Source organism: Schistocerca gregaria, chromosome 6 (genome assembly GCF_023897955.1).
Source record: "Schistocerca gregaria isolate iqSchGreg1 chromosome 6, iqSchGreg1.2, whole genome shotgun sequence".
In the NCBI taxonomy this organism is placed as follows: domain Eukaryota; kingdom Metazoa; phylum Arthropoda; class Insecta; order Orthoptera; family Acrididae; genus Schistocerca; species Schistocerca gregaria.
Window position 1 is genome coordinate 320,875,933 of NC_064925.1, and position 17,184 is coordinate 320,893,116.

General features: G+C 39.8%; 1 protein-coding gene across 9 annotated transcripts in view; it reads right to left on the reverse strand.

Moving 5' to 3' along the window:
• Positions 1-17,184, reverse strand: part of LOC126278998 (ral GTPase-activating protein subunit beta) — a 360,574-nt gene that overhangs the window by 191,115 nt on the left and 152,275 nt on the right. For all 9 annotated transcript variants that reach the window (XM_049979327.1, XM_049979325.1, XM_049979321.1 and 6 more), the window contains one exon: positions 2,095-2,236. In XM_049979327.1, coding sequence (XP_049835284.1) covers positions 2,095-2,236 — 142 coding nt within the window. The remainder of the gene's footprint in view (positions 1-2,094; positions 2,237-17,184) is intronic.

Here is a 17,184-nt window from a genome sequence, read left to right on the forward strand (position 1 = left end):
GACAGGCACATGAACAAAACACACAAACACACACACAGAATTGCTAGCTTTCGCAACCGATGGTTGCTTCTTCAGGAAGGAGAGGGAAAGACGAAAGGATGTGGGTTTTAAGGGAGAGGGTAAGGAGTCATTCCCATCCCGGGAGCGGAAAGACTTCCCTTAGGGGAAAAAAAGGACAGATGTACACTCGTGCACACACACTCGTGTGAATGGAAATTGGCACAGTGCTTATCAATGTGCTATCTTCAATCTCCCACTCTGCCTAACACTTTCTCCTTCATCTTTGTCTGCTCTTAGTCATCACAACAAATAGGTCTGTCTCAACTTAAACAGCTGAGGCATCTGTCCTTTTTCCCACTTTCATAAACTGATCTATATTTCCTTCCTGAAGAGTGAATAAAAAGTTCCAAATGCCAGGATTAGCATTTCCTACTTAAAATTTTTCTATCGGCAGTAACAGCAATTTTATCTCTTGGAAGTAAGTAATCAGCTAGAAATTATGTTCACATACTAGGTCTGTTCAAAAAATTCTGGAACATTCGTAATTCTGTACCAACGGTGTATTGGAGCAAAATGAGGTTGGCATCCCTGCACAAATCCGTGTTTCACGTGTAACTGCTGGAAGTTTCATTGTTGTATGTCTGTTAATTATTGTTCACTGCTGTATTGAGTGAAACATTGTGTTGCACAGTTTGCAAATTTCGAGATGGCAGAGTTAGATGAGCAACATGTCTGCATAAATTTTGCATGAGACTCAAGCAAAACCTTTACACAGGATGCAGAAAGCCTGCAGTGATGAGTGCTTAAGCTGTACTCAGTGTTACGAGTGATTCACATGGTTTAAAAATGGCTGGACAGAAGTTAAAGATGACCCACTCATGACAGGAACGTCAACAACATTGTGTGAGCCAATTATAGACTGAGTGTTCGAGAGATTTCAGAAGAACATAACATTTCAGTTGGGTCATGTCATGAAATCTTCACACAGCATCTTGGTATGCATCATGTTGCCACCAAGTTTGTCCCATGGCTCAAGACCTTCAACCTCACAGGATTGCGCAAATGATAACAAGATGTTCCTTAAGAGAATCATAACTGGTGATGAGACATGGGTCTACAGTTATGATACTGAGACCAAGGTTCAGTCTTCACCGTGGCTCGGAAAAGGTTCTCCAAGACCAAAACAGCTCGTCAGGTCAGGTCAAAAGTCAAAGTCATAGTGATAGTTTGCTTTCACTTTGAAGGATTAGTTCATCATGAATTCAGGCCACAAAGACAAACTGTTAATTGATGGTACATTCGGAACATGTTGTGATACCTGCGAGAAAATGTGAGAAGGAAACGGCCTGAAATGTGGCGAGACAACTCATGGCTTTTGCGTCATGATAACGCACCTGCACGTTCATCTGTTGGTGTGTTACTAATGTACAAAACACAAAATCACTATGCTGCCTCTGTACTCTCCAGATCTGGCTCCTATGGACCGTTTTTTTTTTTTTTATTTCCAAAGTTGAAAAACTCATTGAAAGGGCAAAGATTTGCAACAATAGATAAAAGAGAATTCACAGATGGCACTTCATGTGACACAGCAAGAAGCCTACGAAGACTGCTTCTGGAAGTGGACATGACATTGGGAGTGATGTATCAATTGTGGAGGAGAGTATTTCAAAGGAGATCATGCACAATAAGTAAATGATAAATGCGGAAAAAGTTTGTGGACAAAGTTCCAGAATTTTTGAACATACTTCGTATGCTGATAAATTCAAATGTGGGCCCGTGTGTGATACCTGAATACCAGCAATTATGACGACGCTAAACTGTAGCAATGGTTTGATTAGTCAGTTGCAACACTTATCCCTTAAACATTATAATATGTGATTATCATTTATAATTAGTCAAATAAATGTTCAAGGTTTTTTTACCATCTCTCTTTTTACAACAATTTATTTTTATTTAATGATGCTTCCTTTATTTTTGCTTCTTTTCCTTCAAATTATTTTTCACTGATCAATTGGCAACAGAAAAAGAAAAGCCATTCAAAAAGATGGCAAATCATTAGCAGCTACATTAACTTACACTTTTGTTAAAGCATACCTAAAAGCATCTGTGCATTCTGAGAATCTGATTCAACCTGAAGAGCATTGATGAGCAGATTCATAAGTCGTGGCTTCAGCTGTGCAAAAGTTACATGCCCTCTCTCGGGATTTGTGTTACTCAGTTCCTTGATTAGTAGATTCTGAAAATAAAATACATAAAACAGAACAAACTAAATATTGATTAAACCCCGATCTACTAAAAAATCAGAAAATGAACACAGTGGGCATCACAGTTGTCAGTCATTAACAGAAGTGTATAAAACAGTCATGTAACATATAATTCACTATGGGTTATAGAAAGCAGAGAAATTTTATTGTGTTTGTTTCTAGTGGTCCTACAGCATCTGCTTCATTAAGGAAATCATTATCTATGTTCAGTGAGAGACAGCACCACGAAATTAAAATTGTTTACAACTAAAAGATGATAAGTTACCTCGACAAAATACGTCACAGACATTTTAGTGTGATGTTACAGTTAAACGCAAAAAGAAAATTGATAAGCTCAAAAGAATATGTAGTGCGACGGAATTTTATAATTCTCTACAATTACGTTTTTTTCTTTTTTTTCCCGACATTGACGATAGAATTGGAAAACATATTTTTGAAAGTTTTTTTCTAAACTGTTTACAGTACACTACTTCCCACACACACACACACACACACACACACACACACACACACACACAGTTGACAGACCTCAATTGCATGGGACACATGTTGTAATACCCTTCTGTGTGTCCCACTTTCAAGGTGTAAATTGTACATATAAGTCTTTTGAGATGTGGGAGATATGGTGATTTTGCTTGTTCTTCTATAGCAAGAAATCTTTTCAGCAGCTTTGCAGGCTGGAGGGGTTTCAATCATTTTCCTACTTCTTCAGTATATCTCTACAAAAACATTCTCCTATAAAGTTTTTTCCAGTTGTTTTCAGAGGTAAATATCCTGAGTATTGAGACTACACACTTCCAATACTCTGGAAAAGATTATCATTGGCCAACATTTGATGCTGTGCCTCACACTGTAAGTACCACACATTTTATCTGCAGAATTAACACACTCTTTTGTTGATTTGTGGGAAGTGACTATCTCTGGCTTCTTTCCCATCCAGATACATGATCATAATCAATGGTGTCATTACTATGAAGCAAAGTTACAAGAATCATAAATTTGTTGTCATGTAGTATGTAGGTAACTGAAAGCATCCCATGACTGAAGCCAAACATACTACTATACTGTTTCTTCTCTGTAAAATCAACAAGATCTGATGACAATTGCATCTTATTATTTTCTGACATTGACAATGTATGGCAGCAAGTTGTTTTCAGATATCTGATGACAACAAAACAGAAAAAAATTATTGGCAGTAATATAGTGACTGGATACCTGTTTAGCCATTCCCTTCACCACTTCACCTGGCTTGTCATTGGCACATAAAAGACAACACAAATCTCCACGTTGACCGTGAAACTTGTCTTGGCATCAACCAGAGAAAATTGTTTTATTATGTACACATTTGGTTTTGACAGTAAGTACTGCTGAAAAACACATTTCATCCACAGCTATGAGGTTCATTCAAATGAAACCTGATCAGTGCTTCTATCTTTACCATACACATAATGTGGCACCACGTAACTGCGGGTATGGTGGCATGATCTATTGGCAGAGAGACTGACACGTGCACACTGTTTGATGTTGCATAGTGGCAGTGTGGTTTCACGTCGAAGAGAAGGTGGTCACACAAGTTATCGTCCACTACCGAATGTGCAGGCGAGTGAGCAGGAACAACGAGGAGTGATCCGATTTTTGGTGGCAGAGGGAGTTGTAGGCCATTAAATGTATTAACGGATGATGGCTGCATACAGTGAGTACAGTCTGAGATGTTCATGCATTGTAGAATGGTGCAAACGGTTCCTTGAGCAGCTTGAGTCACTGGAAGATGATGCTCTTCCTGGACAGGCTCATCATGTCATCACACCAGAAATTGTTGCAGAAGGGAATGCTTTAGTCTTGGACAACCGCAGAATCAACATGGACAAGACCCATCGGTTACTGGGTATTAGCGGGAACCGCCCACACCATAATGCATCAACACTTGAACTTTCGAAAAATCTGTGCATAGTGGGTTCCCCACCAACTGACTGCCAAACAGGGCAATACAAGAATGGCACTGTCTTTGAGTCATTTGCAACGTTATTGCAACGTTATCATGAGGAGGAATACAGATTTCTCTCACATATTGTCACAGGTGAAGAAACATGGTGTCACCATTTTGAAATGGAAAGCAATTGTCAGAGCAAGCAGTGGAAACATGCAACATCACCACCTCCAAAGAAATCAAAGGCCATGCACACTAGTTCTGGGAAGGTCATAATGTCCATTTTTGACCACAAGGGTCCACAACTTGTTGAGTTTCTGGAACAGGGACCCACCATCAATGCCCAGTGTTATCAAGCCACTTTACAGAACATTAGATGAGCCATCAAGACAAAACATTGAGGCATGTTGTCCAATGGCATTATCCTCCTGCATGATAATTCCCTCCCACATACAGCCAATGCGGTGAAAATGATTTTGTAGCAGTTTCAGTGGGAAACGATGGAACATCCACCGTACAATCCCAACCTTTCACTGTGTCACTTCCACATGTCTGGCACTCTAAAACAAGCTATTCGCGGGCAGTGATTCGCAATGACTGAGTCCAGGCATGGATATGACAGCAGCCTACTAGCTTCTTCAAGGATGGAATCGACCAACTATTGTTGCAATGGGATAAATGTGTCAACGGTTTTGGCAGCTATTTTTGAGTATGTGTACTGTGTATAACTACATTTTTGAGTTAATAAAACTGTTACCATTACTTTACACTAATGAGCAGGTTTCATTTGAATGCCCCTTACACATTGTTCTCTGTGCAATAGCTGTACTGACAATTTTCCAGAAATCATAGCAAGACAGTTGAATTCTGGTAGTTCACTTGTCAAAACGAAGGAAACATGTATGGATCTTAAATCATTTGACATTTATCATGAGGATTAATTGTTCAACGCCATCACCTTCAGTCCCACAAAGTTCCTCCATGGTGATTCTATTTGTAGATTCCTGCTGTTGATGTCCCTCTCTCAAGAGGGATGATCATTGGTAGTGTCCATGTACAGATTCATCAATCAATACATTATTCCAACATTCGATTGCAGTTTGAGCATTTTTAACTTTATCTGTAACTCCAGGAAAGTAAGTGTGATGATGTCAGATACATGGTCTTATTATCTTTTCCCAATTAAAAGTTTCCTTGTTTTGTCATCCCTTTCTCCATCTTCATCAATCTCTCACCATCCTTCTATTAAAAACAAAGATTCCAAGACTTACCAAGCGGGAAAGTGCCGGCAGACAGGCACATGAACAAAACACACAAACACACACACAGAATTACGAGCTTTCGCAACTGGCAGTTGCTTCGTCAGGAAAGAGGGAAGGAGAGGGAAAAATGAAAGGATGTGGGTTTTAAGGGAGAGGGTAAGGAGTCATTCCAATCCCGGGAGCGGAAAGACTTCCCTTAGGGGAAAAAAGGACAGGTGTACACTCGCACACACACACACACACACACACACACACACACACACACACCACACACACACATACATATCCATCCGCACATACACAGACACAAGCAGACATCCTTCTCTGTGACACAATTACCTTCACCTTCCTCCACCTCATCTTGAGAATCAAAATCACTCTTTACCCTCAAACACTGCTGAACAGTGTACTTCCTAACCATTGTGTATCATTAAGTCCTGTAGTTCTTAGAGAACTGTATTCTTAGACAAATAACAGAAATTCTGAATCATTTCTGCAAAGAATCTTGAACATACAAGAGACAGTACCAGAATAAATATGTCTTTGGACACGATGTGCCTTAAAACTTGAGTTCAAAGTACAACATATTTCCATAAACATTGTATTATTCACCCTTCAAATCAGCAAAATAACAATTGCAATTGGGAAGGGAGGGAAGCTTGAAAGAAAAAATGAACCAACCTTGAGAGGCTATGGATGTCACATCTGCTCTAGAAGATGGCTTTGGAAAACTACACACGAAGACAGTCCTGTACTGTGCAGCAACTGTGAATTTATGAATTCTATTTATTATTTATTTATTTACTTACTACTTTCATGTTTCTTGTTGAACAGTAAAGTTTCTGAGAATGTTGGCTGTTTATATTTTGTGCAGTGTGAAAATTTAGTGCTACTGTTTTCTTGTTATTTATAATTGGTGGTTTAAATGGGACCTGACACTTAGTTAGTGACAGTGTTTATTTTTTCTTGAAGGACCTCACATTTTCGGTTTTTATTATAATTGCCAAGTCAACAACAACTAATGCGTTTTTGTAGGACACAATATTCAACATTAAATCATTGACACAAAAAAGAAAAACATGTGATCTCTGTACAAACCCTTGTGAAATGCTCATCAGATGTAAAACCTACGAGCTACATCTGAAAATCATGTTGCTTACAAACAGAAGCAGAAGAGCATCAATCAAGCTGTGAGAAATGCTAAACTCAGACATGCCCATATATTAACCAACAACAGATATAGTCCCTGCTGGAAACTGAACGGGTACTTCATATACAATTTAAATGTGATTGGAACAGAGACTCATTGATTACCTTGTGATGATAAACAACAGTAGCCATAAAAAATTCTATCTAAAGCCGTGCCTGTCTGTAACTCAACATGTCATCTTTACTATGGGTAGCAATCTGTCCTCCTCATAATTGTTAATCATAAATATGATCTTGCAACTCCCTCCAAATCTTGATAATTGCAAAAGGTTTTGATTTCCTCTCCCTATTTTTCCTCACTCAATCCCTCAACATATGTAAGGTACATGTATGGCTTATCTTGTGCACTGAACAACTTTTGTCTTGATTGTCAAGCCTTATACCAAATAACATGTGGTATAATTTTTCCACAAAACTCTTCAAGTCCTGTCTTTGCTTAGCAATTAAGTAGTTACAACAAACATAACAGTCTGTTTGGGTTATTCGAACACTTACGAGAACTCATTTCAAACAAGCTGAAAAACTACATTTAACAACACAAATATAGCCTCACTATGTTACACCATGTCAACAATGAACTATAGCTTACTGCCTAACAGCCAAATGGCTGTAATATGTGTGACCAACTACTGCATCAACTAAACAATGGAAAATCCAGAATGCTGAGTTGCAGATAGGCACAACAAAAACGTCATATGTGTGTGTGTGTGTGTGTGTGTGTGTGTGTGTGTGTGTGTGTGTGTGTTGTCTATTCTTGATGAGTGTCTTACAGGCAAAAAGCTTTATTTGTTATAGTCTTTTTGTTGTGCCTATCTGTGACTCCGCATCTCCACCATATGGTGAGTAGCAACTCTCCTTTTCATAATACTGCAACTACTGCATCATGTGGAAATAAAATTTATCAAATGCAATAACACTTCTCTCAGTGGAGCTTAGGTCAATTAGGTTCAAACAAAAAATGAGTTTACTTGTTTTGTGAAAAAACTGCATGTGATAGAGAAAAACTAACAACAAATCTGAAAAAAAAAACCACCTACTTCAGTAACAGTGAAAATTACACAAACATCAAAAATTATGTTTGATGGTGAATAGATGAAAATCTACATTGGACTGAACATAGCTGCAATTTACAAGATGGCATGTGTATCTTTCCATACCATACAACAACATTAAAATCTTTTCTCTTTTGACCTGAAAAAGAAAACTGTACATATCTTTATACTTCCAATTATTGATTACAGTGGTATTATCTTGCACTATGTTTCTCTGGAAAGCTCACAACATCGAACTAGTTATGAATGTCTGTGTTCTATATATCTCTGATGTTCAATCTTTGAACATGTTTCACCATCATAATGCACAACTGTCATTGCTGCATGCAGACAAGTGCAGAGTTTCCCGTCACTCTGTCCTATCAACTTACACTGTCCCTCATATCTCTCCTTGATTTCAACACTCTTGTTTTCAACATAGCAGAAACACCTGTTACCATCAGAGCAAAATACATTCTGTCCAAATCCATAACTCAACCACTTTCTTCAAGTTCTTTTCAGTAGCAGGAACCTGACTCTGGAATAAACTTCCTCTTATATTAGAGAAGTGAGTAACATCTTGAGTTTCAAATGAGAGTTAATAACATAGCTACTGATGCGATGATAATGTCTACCTTTGTTCCTGCATGCATTCATTACCCATAAAATCTTTCTTTCCAACGAGATCTACCTTATCTACCAATGCTCTTAGCTAGTGCAGTCTGCTTAAATTTCCCTTCCCCATATCGCGATATCTGAAAATATCAATTTTGTACACGTATAAATACTTTTTTTCCCAACTGCCTCACCAGTCATTGTGGTGACACCAGTTTCCATCACATCACAGAAGTTAAGTGATGCCACGTTTGGCTAGCACTTAGATGCTTGACCATCTGGGTCTGCCAAGCACTGATGGCAAGAAGATGCTGCACTAAGCCCTTGTGGGGCCAACTGAGGAGCTACTAGGCTGAGAAGTAGTGGCTCTGGTCATGAAGACTGACAACAGCCGGGAGACTGGTGTGCTCACACCATGTCCATCCATATCAACATCCAGTTGCACCGCAGGGCTGAGGATGAAGCTCCTAATTTGATCAGGTCAAATAATTACATAAAAATATTTCTGTTACTTGTCTTTTACCATCCATCAGAACCACTGTATACATAGGTATGTATAGAAGTGTGTCAATTTCTGGCTCCTGAAGCCATACTGTGAATCAGTTAGTATAATGAATGTTGTCATCCTGTTATATAAAAAGCAATGTAACAACGTAGTATAGCAACAAAAACAAAACAAAAACAAACACACACACGTAAAAGACCGTTGTCATTTGCATGCTTTCAGAGCCAGTGGCTCCTTCTTGAGGCAGAGGGGTTGAAGGGGAAAGAAGAAGGGTGAAGGAAAAGGACTGGTGAGGTCTAGGAAATGGGGTAGATTTTGTGAAAGTCAAAAATTCTTGTCACACCCTATGCACCTTCTGCATCCATCTCCCTACCCTATGGCCCCTACCCCTGTGACCGTCCCCACTGCAAGACTTGCCCTATGCACCCTACTACAACCACCTATAATAGCCCTGTAACTGGCAAAACATATACCACCAAAGGGAGAGCCACCCGTGAAACGACACGTCATATGCCTGCTATTATGTAAACACTGTTCAGCTGTCTACATCAGCTTGACCACCATCAAATTATCAATTAGGATGAATGGGAATAGGCAGAGGATATATACTGGCAACTCACAATATCCTATTGCAGAGCATGCTCTAAAACATGACATTCATGACCTCGGTTCCTGTTTCACCACACACGCTATCTGGATTCTTCCCCAAGACACCAGTTTCTCAGAACTCTGCAGGTGGGAACTAGCACTACAACATGTCCGGGGTTCTCGCCAACCATCTGGCCTTAATTTATGTTAATTTCTTCCGTCTCAGCTTTTCTTCACTGTAACTGCACTTTGCTTCACTCCGTTTTAGTTCTCGACGTCTTTTATTGTCTTTCCCATCTATTTTTCACCACCCCCTCCCACCTTTGTTACGTGCAATGCACTTAGCTTCTCACACTTATTAACTCGTGCACGATGTTTCAATAGTAATCTCTGTCTTCCATATTACCCTGTCTTCCACTTTTAAGCTCTCAAAATTTCCAATCTCGTTCCGATGCAGTCCTCAACAATCAGTCATTCCTTCTCATCCAGTAGCATAAAGTCTCACCTTACCTGCAGTTCTGGGTGACTTTCCCAAAATCTACCCCTTTTCCTAAACCTCTCTAGCCACTGGCTCACTTCCAGTGAGTGGTCCTCTCCTGTCATTGTCGTTGCTAAGCCAAATAGTGATATTCGTCTCTGTGGCAATTTCAAAGCCAGTGTAAATGCTCAATGCCATATCGACACTTACCCTATGCCTCGACCTGAAGAATTGTTCGTTAAGCTTGCTGGAGGCCAGTCTTTTCCTAAACTAGATCTGTCAGGAGCTTATCATCAACTTCCTCTCCACGCTGCTTCCCGGCAGTTTCTGGTCCTTAACATGCCTTTCGGACTCCATCAATACCAACAATTGCCATTCGGGGTTGCCAGTGCCCCTGCTCTCTTTCAGCGATTCTTGGAACAATTACTGCTAACTGTCCCTGAGTGTATAAATTACCAGGACAACATTGTTGTCACTGGCTCCACCACTGCCAAACATCTTCAAAATCTCCGCACACTTTTTCATTTCTTACAGACTGCCGGTGTTAAGTGTAATCTTCTGAAATCAAAATTTTTTCAGGCATCTATGACGTACTTGGGGTTTCAACTCTCTCAGGATGGTATTCGTCCGCTTCAGCAAACTGTCGTTGCAATCGATGCTCTTCCTCACCCTACATCTGTTAAGGAGCTGCAGGCCTTCTTGGGGAAAATAGCATACTATTACCAGTTTTTACCGTCTGTCGCTTCGGTGGCTCAGCCATTGCATCGCCTGTTGCATAAATACGTGCCTTTTCACTGGTCTGCATCATGCAATGTGGCTTTCCAGAAAATGAAGACTATGCTGAAACAGGCCCCGTGCCTGCCTACTTATCGACCTGGCCAACATCTTGTTCTTGCCACGGACGCCTCTCAATACGGAGTTGGTGCAGTCCTTGCGCACCGTTTTTCTGACGGTTCTGAACAACCCATTGCTTATGCCTCCAAAACACTCACGGATGCCCAACAAAAGTATTCTCAAATCGAAAAAGAAGCTTCTGTCATTATTTATGCTCTTCACAAGTTCGGTGTTTTTCTCTATGAATCCAAATTTTATCTTACTACGGATCACAAATCACTTGTTTCCTTGTTTCATCCGTCAACGTCTCTTCCCGACAAGGCTGTACACCACCTCCAGTGTTGGGATCTTTACTTGTCTCGATTCAATTATGAGATTCATTTCTGGCCGATGGCTCAACATGCGAATGCTGATGCACTGTGTCGCCTTCCCATGGGTCCTGATGTGGCATTCGATAGGGACGAACTTTTGTGTTTCCACTTGCATGTTGCTGAGCAGCGGATTGTGGACAGGTTCACCATCACCAGGGACCAGCTGGCGGCCGCTATGGGTTCTGACTCTACCCTCTACCGGGTTTTACGCTGTATTCAGAAGGGTTGGCCAGATCATCGGTCTGCTAAGACTTCTGATCCGTGGCGGAACTATTACCCTTTACGTTACCGCCTCACGGCTAGGGATGGTGTTATCCTCCTTTCCACTGAAAATGCTTCGCCGCGTGTTGTGGTACCTGCTAGGGATGGTGTTATCCTCCTTTCCACCGAAAATGCTTCGCAGCGTGTTGTGGTACCTGCGTCTTTGCGTGCTTCGGTCTTGCACCTCCTTCACCAAGGGCACTGGGGTGTCTCTCGCACAAAATCTCTGGCGAGCTGTCATGTGTACTGGCCCGGCATCGACTCTAAAATCGCACACACGGTCACTGCCTGCGGCCCTTGTGCGTCACAGGCCGCCGCCCTGAAGTCATCTTTGTCACCGTGGCCTCCGCCTGAGAAGCCCTGGGAGCATATTCATGCTGACTTTGCGAGACCTTTCTTAGGTACTTATTGGCTTCTCGTTATTGACGCCTACTCTAACTTTCCTTTCATTGTCCGTTTCACGTCGCCTACCGCCACGGCAACCACCAATGCTCTAGCTCGCATTTTCTCTTTGGAAGACCTTCCCTCTACTCTTGTTACTGATAATGGTCGGCAATTTGCCTCTTCCGATTTAGCGGATTTTTGTGCCTGTCACGGAGTCATGCACATTAACGGCCTCTCCGTTCCATCCACAGTCAAACGGTGAGGCTGCACGACTGGTCCACACATTTGCGGCTCAGATGAGGAAACTCCTGACTTCTTCTGCTGATGATGTGCTTCTCCAATTTCTGGGTTGTTACCGCTTCACCCCCATGGGTGACCACAGCCTGGCTTCATCTTCATCTACTTCATCTTCTGCAGCCTTCCACCTCATGGCCACGGGGGTCTCCGCTTGGCCGGTTCACTGCTGACGATCCAATATGTGCACAGGGATATGACAGGCAGCCAAAATGGAGTCCTGGCCGCATCTTACGACACCGTGGCCGACACCTGTATGAAATCCAGATGGACACGAGTGTTGCAGTGCATCATTCGGACCAGCTTCCGCCTTGTGTGCCGGCAACACCTGTTCCGGATGCCGCTACACCACCTTAGGCTCTATCTGACGCTCAGGATACTGGAATCTCTCATTACTCACAACACAGTCCTCTCACCATCATATTGGTGCCAGCACAAGAACTGATGCCACCAGGAGACGTGCCCATGCAGGAACCAGATGACCATCATCTGTCGGAGCAGCTCTACCTGCCTCCTTTCTCCTACGAGGCGGACACATCGCCCATGTCTCCTGTTATAACAACCGGACTTGCCGCAACAGGCAGATTGGTGCACGGGGGCCCAGCAGATTCGACCCCCACGTCTCCTGTCATCTCGATCCGTTATCATCAGGGAAACTTCCGTCCATACGGGAAGCTTCCTCCTTGAGACTTTATGGCCAGTCAAACAACACCTATGGACGTTAGCCATCTACAGGCCACCTCCACCAAGACCTGTGCAAAAAATTCAAAGGGGTGAAAAGTGTTGTGACTCGCCGATCTTTAAAAAAGTGTCACAACGCAGTTGTGCACATCGTCTACATGCGCCGCTGTCTGCCAGCCATGCAGCAGCAGTGCCACCTAAGTAGCCAGCCAGACAGCGGTCACTAGACTTGGACTCAGTTATGATTTGACAGTTAAAGTACACAAACGTCTTACTGTGTTTACTTGATCTGTGACTTTCATGTATTGCGTCTTCATTGAAATATATTTGTTCAACTTGCCCGAAGTTATTACAATTAAAGCCAACTGTGGTATTTTGTGGTAATATGGGAGCTATTATACTTGCAAAAAATAATGTCACCAGTGTAAGATCCAAACATATTGACATAAGGCATCAATTTATAAGAAATTACGTGGGACAGGGAAATATAATCCTCAGTTATCTATGTATAGAAGAAATGTTATCTGATATCCTAACCAAGCCTCTCAGTAAGGACAAATTTCAGAAGCTGGTAAAATATTATGGTTTAACCTGGGATGTATAGTGTTGAGTATCTGTAAAATATTTGTTGAAGGGGGAGTGTTGAGGATATGTGAACAAACATTTTCCAGCGTGCATAGTGGCGCACAAGATATGATGTACAGAATGCATTAGACTCTGTGGAATATACATGTTTCATGCTTGTTGATGGGCAATGTAATATATTTGCATAGCCAAACGTATTAATATGTGTTGTGCAAATAAAGAAAAAGTTTATTTTATCCCTTAAATAGTTGTTACTTGTCATTTAGCTGCATTAATCTACATAAACCTACAACAAAATGGCAAAAATCATCTACTAATTTTGCTGTTTCATTTAAGAATCTCATTCCCACAGAATTAACTGACTTACTTCCACTACATTCCATTACACTTGTATCACTTTCATTGATATTTATTACTTTCAGTTATGTTTCTCTTATAAAGAATTGTTTAATCTGTAGTGTGTATTGGATTAATTGGATTAAGTGATAGTTCTTGTGGTGGTGTAAATCATACCTACAAGTTTGTTAAGTCTAACTGTGTCATATCCTGCTGTTAGATCAATGAATGCCAAATCTATAATCCATTTTCTCTTGAGAATGTTTGCAAGAGAGGGTAAATTACAGGCATGGCATTTGTTGATCTACTAGTATTGTTCTAATGGTGGCATATGGAAGATTTATACCATCACCAAGGATTATTGGTCAATGCTGTTCATTTGGTGTCTACTACAAGAAGTGTTATTCTTTATTGCCTGGAACAACAAGAACAGACAATGAAGAATTCAAAAGAATCGTCTGACACAAGACAGTGAGTTAATCTCGCTGCTGTACAATGCCTACAGCAATGACTAACATGTTGGAACAAATATGGTACAATATATTTCATTTACGCTGCTGATACAACAGTTCAGCTCAAGAAAATAATACCAGCTAATAAGAAATAGTTTTTACTTTTTTTAAAATTTGTAAGCATTTAGGAACCCAGTTATGCAATATTCTTACTGCTTTTTATTTTAGCTACAGTGCTCCAAAAGATAATTCATAAAGAGAACTGGGAACAACAGTGTGCAAAATAAGTGAGCACCTTTGTGTTCACATCAACAGCACGACATAATTTTCAGTGCAAAACATGCCGAAATGATCATCATCATCATCATCATCATCATCATCATCATCATCATCATCATAATGCAAGTCTGTTACAGGCATTGCTAGAGTTGCTTGATTTTAGCTAATCCCTAAGGTATTTTACGCCTACTGTTTGTAAGTGATAGATTTTTTTCTTTGTCAAAGAGTAATGTCTACTACTGAGATGGATAAGCTTTTTAAAAATATAGAAAGCAATGTGTTGCTAATGTCTGTCTTCCGAACCAGTAAACTCCCCTCCCCCTCCCCCTTCCCCACAACTTTGATTCTTTAAGGAATTGAACTACCATATACATAACAGCTTTTAATGTCTTATTACTTTACAAATGACTTAATGTGTTAAATATTTGACACAAGGCATGTAAGCAAGAAAAAGTTTAGGAAAAGTTTGAAATCATATTTAAAGTTTGCTGGAAGCCACTCAATGCTCTCATCATCAAACACTGATTGAGTATAATCCCGATAATTTGCATTCTGTTTTAAGCAAAATCTATTATTTTCATGCAGCAAAAGCTAGTTTTTCATGCATCTCAACATTTATGACTCCATATCTTGTAGAATGGTATAATTTTGCAAGTACGTTCAGTGGCATATATGTAGATTCTGTACACAAAATGTATTGCGAATACAGTTAGCAATAAAGAACCAGTAACCTGAAACCACATGACTCATGGTGAAGTTTTAATGCTTGAACAGTGAAATTGTAATATCTGACAAACTTATTTCTTTTCAGCATTTTGTAGAGTACCAGAGAGAAAAGGTTTTGTAAATGTTTGAAATTATATATAAATATCGTTGGGAGTTGCTAAGTGCTCTCATCATCAAATATTGTTTGAATATAGTCTGGGCAATTTATGCATCATGAGTTGGCTGCCCCAAGTCGTATACAGTATCTAAAGGTAGTACTTGTCTTACAGTGTTAAACTTTTAATTTAAGATTATATCTACTAATGAGTAAATTATGACATGATTTAATTTCTTTTTAATTTGGTCATTTATTACATGAAATATTAAAAAAATAAAATTTTTGTTGCCCCTGTAAGTCATTAGACAGGCAACCTGCAACTAAAACTGTGCACTGGGTTAGACATTTAGTAATACCGACTGGTGTTGCTGTTACGCGATTATCTGATTTCAGATAACTTTCAAAGGTGTGGACCGATAAGTACAGAGTTGTAGAATGCAACAAAGCACTGCTACTGGAAAAATACAAAAGGATTCTATACGAAGGAGGCATTAAAGACATCAAACACAGTTGCTGAAAAACTTTAACAGGATCCATCCTAAAATTAAATATGCAGTCAGATTGTTAGAAAGAAACATGCAGTAACCTTTTGGTTCTGGCTATTAAAATGTGCAATAATGCACTTACTACTGACATCTGTTTTACACCTTCGTGCACTGACAGGATCACTAACAATCGGCCCCGTCACCTGAGAGCATAATTGGTAATATTTAAGCTTCTCAAACGATAGGCTTCTTATATTACCTTTCAATGAAAGTGCTATAGAACAATAAGTATGATAGTGCACATTGCTGAAGCTAACTGTAATAATGAGGGTGGTGTTAAAAAAATTATTCAATAAATTGTTTTTAAATGAAGCAAGAAAATGACAGGTCAATAACTTCTGCCTAAACAAAAATATATTTCTCAGATATATAATGCTCCAGACTGTCAACATGCTGCTAATAATTTTATTCATACAAAAATGAAAGTGAAGTTTCATACTAACAGAATACTGGTTTTATTTTGGTCTGTATTAATCATGTTATGATTTTCAGTGCTAAATAATTTCTATGTTAGCACACAACAACCTCCTCCTTATGTGTTTCCTCTTCCTTAATTTGGGTCTAATGATGGATAAGCTAAATGTGTCATAAAGAATAATAAACATATCGTGGTCTGCACAAATTCTGTATGTGAATACTGAATTCTTCAGTTCCTGTGTTTTACAGTATTTAATAAATTATTCTGATTTCAACCAGCAATTGTTGGCCTGTAAGAAAATGTCATTATTAATAAAGTCTATATTTGTTTAGTAGTAGTCTGATCTAGGCACACAACACACTGTTTAAAAGTGAAACTTTGTAGTTTTCATTCAGTATGTGGCCACACATTAATATACAACCACTTTCACATGTTGAAAACGCATAGTATGAGAGTTACTTTATTTAAGAGTTAGTTTACTTGCTGCGAACATATATGTATGTATGTATTTGGATGACTTTGGTGCTTCTAGGATGACCATATTTGGAGCCCTCAATCACTATGCTTGTTTCACCAGCAAACATTACAGCTTTTAAACAATTCTTCAAGATTATTGAGACTTTATTTATTCATTAACAATAGGAGCATAAAAAGAGACCATGGCATGGCCAGAGACCACCCTTCTAAGACTCCATGTTTTATGGTCCTAGAGTCTAAGGTAAATTTTATTCGTGGAGGATAAATTCTCAATGTGATCCTCTGCAGTTTTGAGGGTAAGTCTACATCCAAGCTAGGAGAATGCCACTAATGTCAGTAAATTTTAGTTTCCCAAAGAGAATTCCATGAAACACATGATACAAGGTTTGTTGGCGTTACAGCTTGTACAAAAAGCATCATTTCTGACAAAACTTGATTTGTAAGTTTATATCTGCCTCCTTCTATTGAAAACATTCACAAAAACCAAACAAAGGTAGTTAACATTCTCAACTTTGAAAAATAACTATGTAAACTGAAGGTTGAGGGGGGGGGGGGGGGGCGGGGA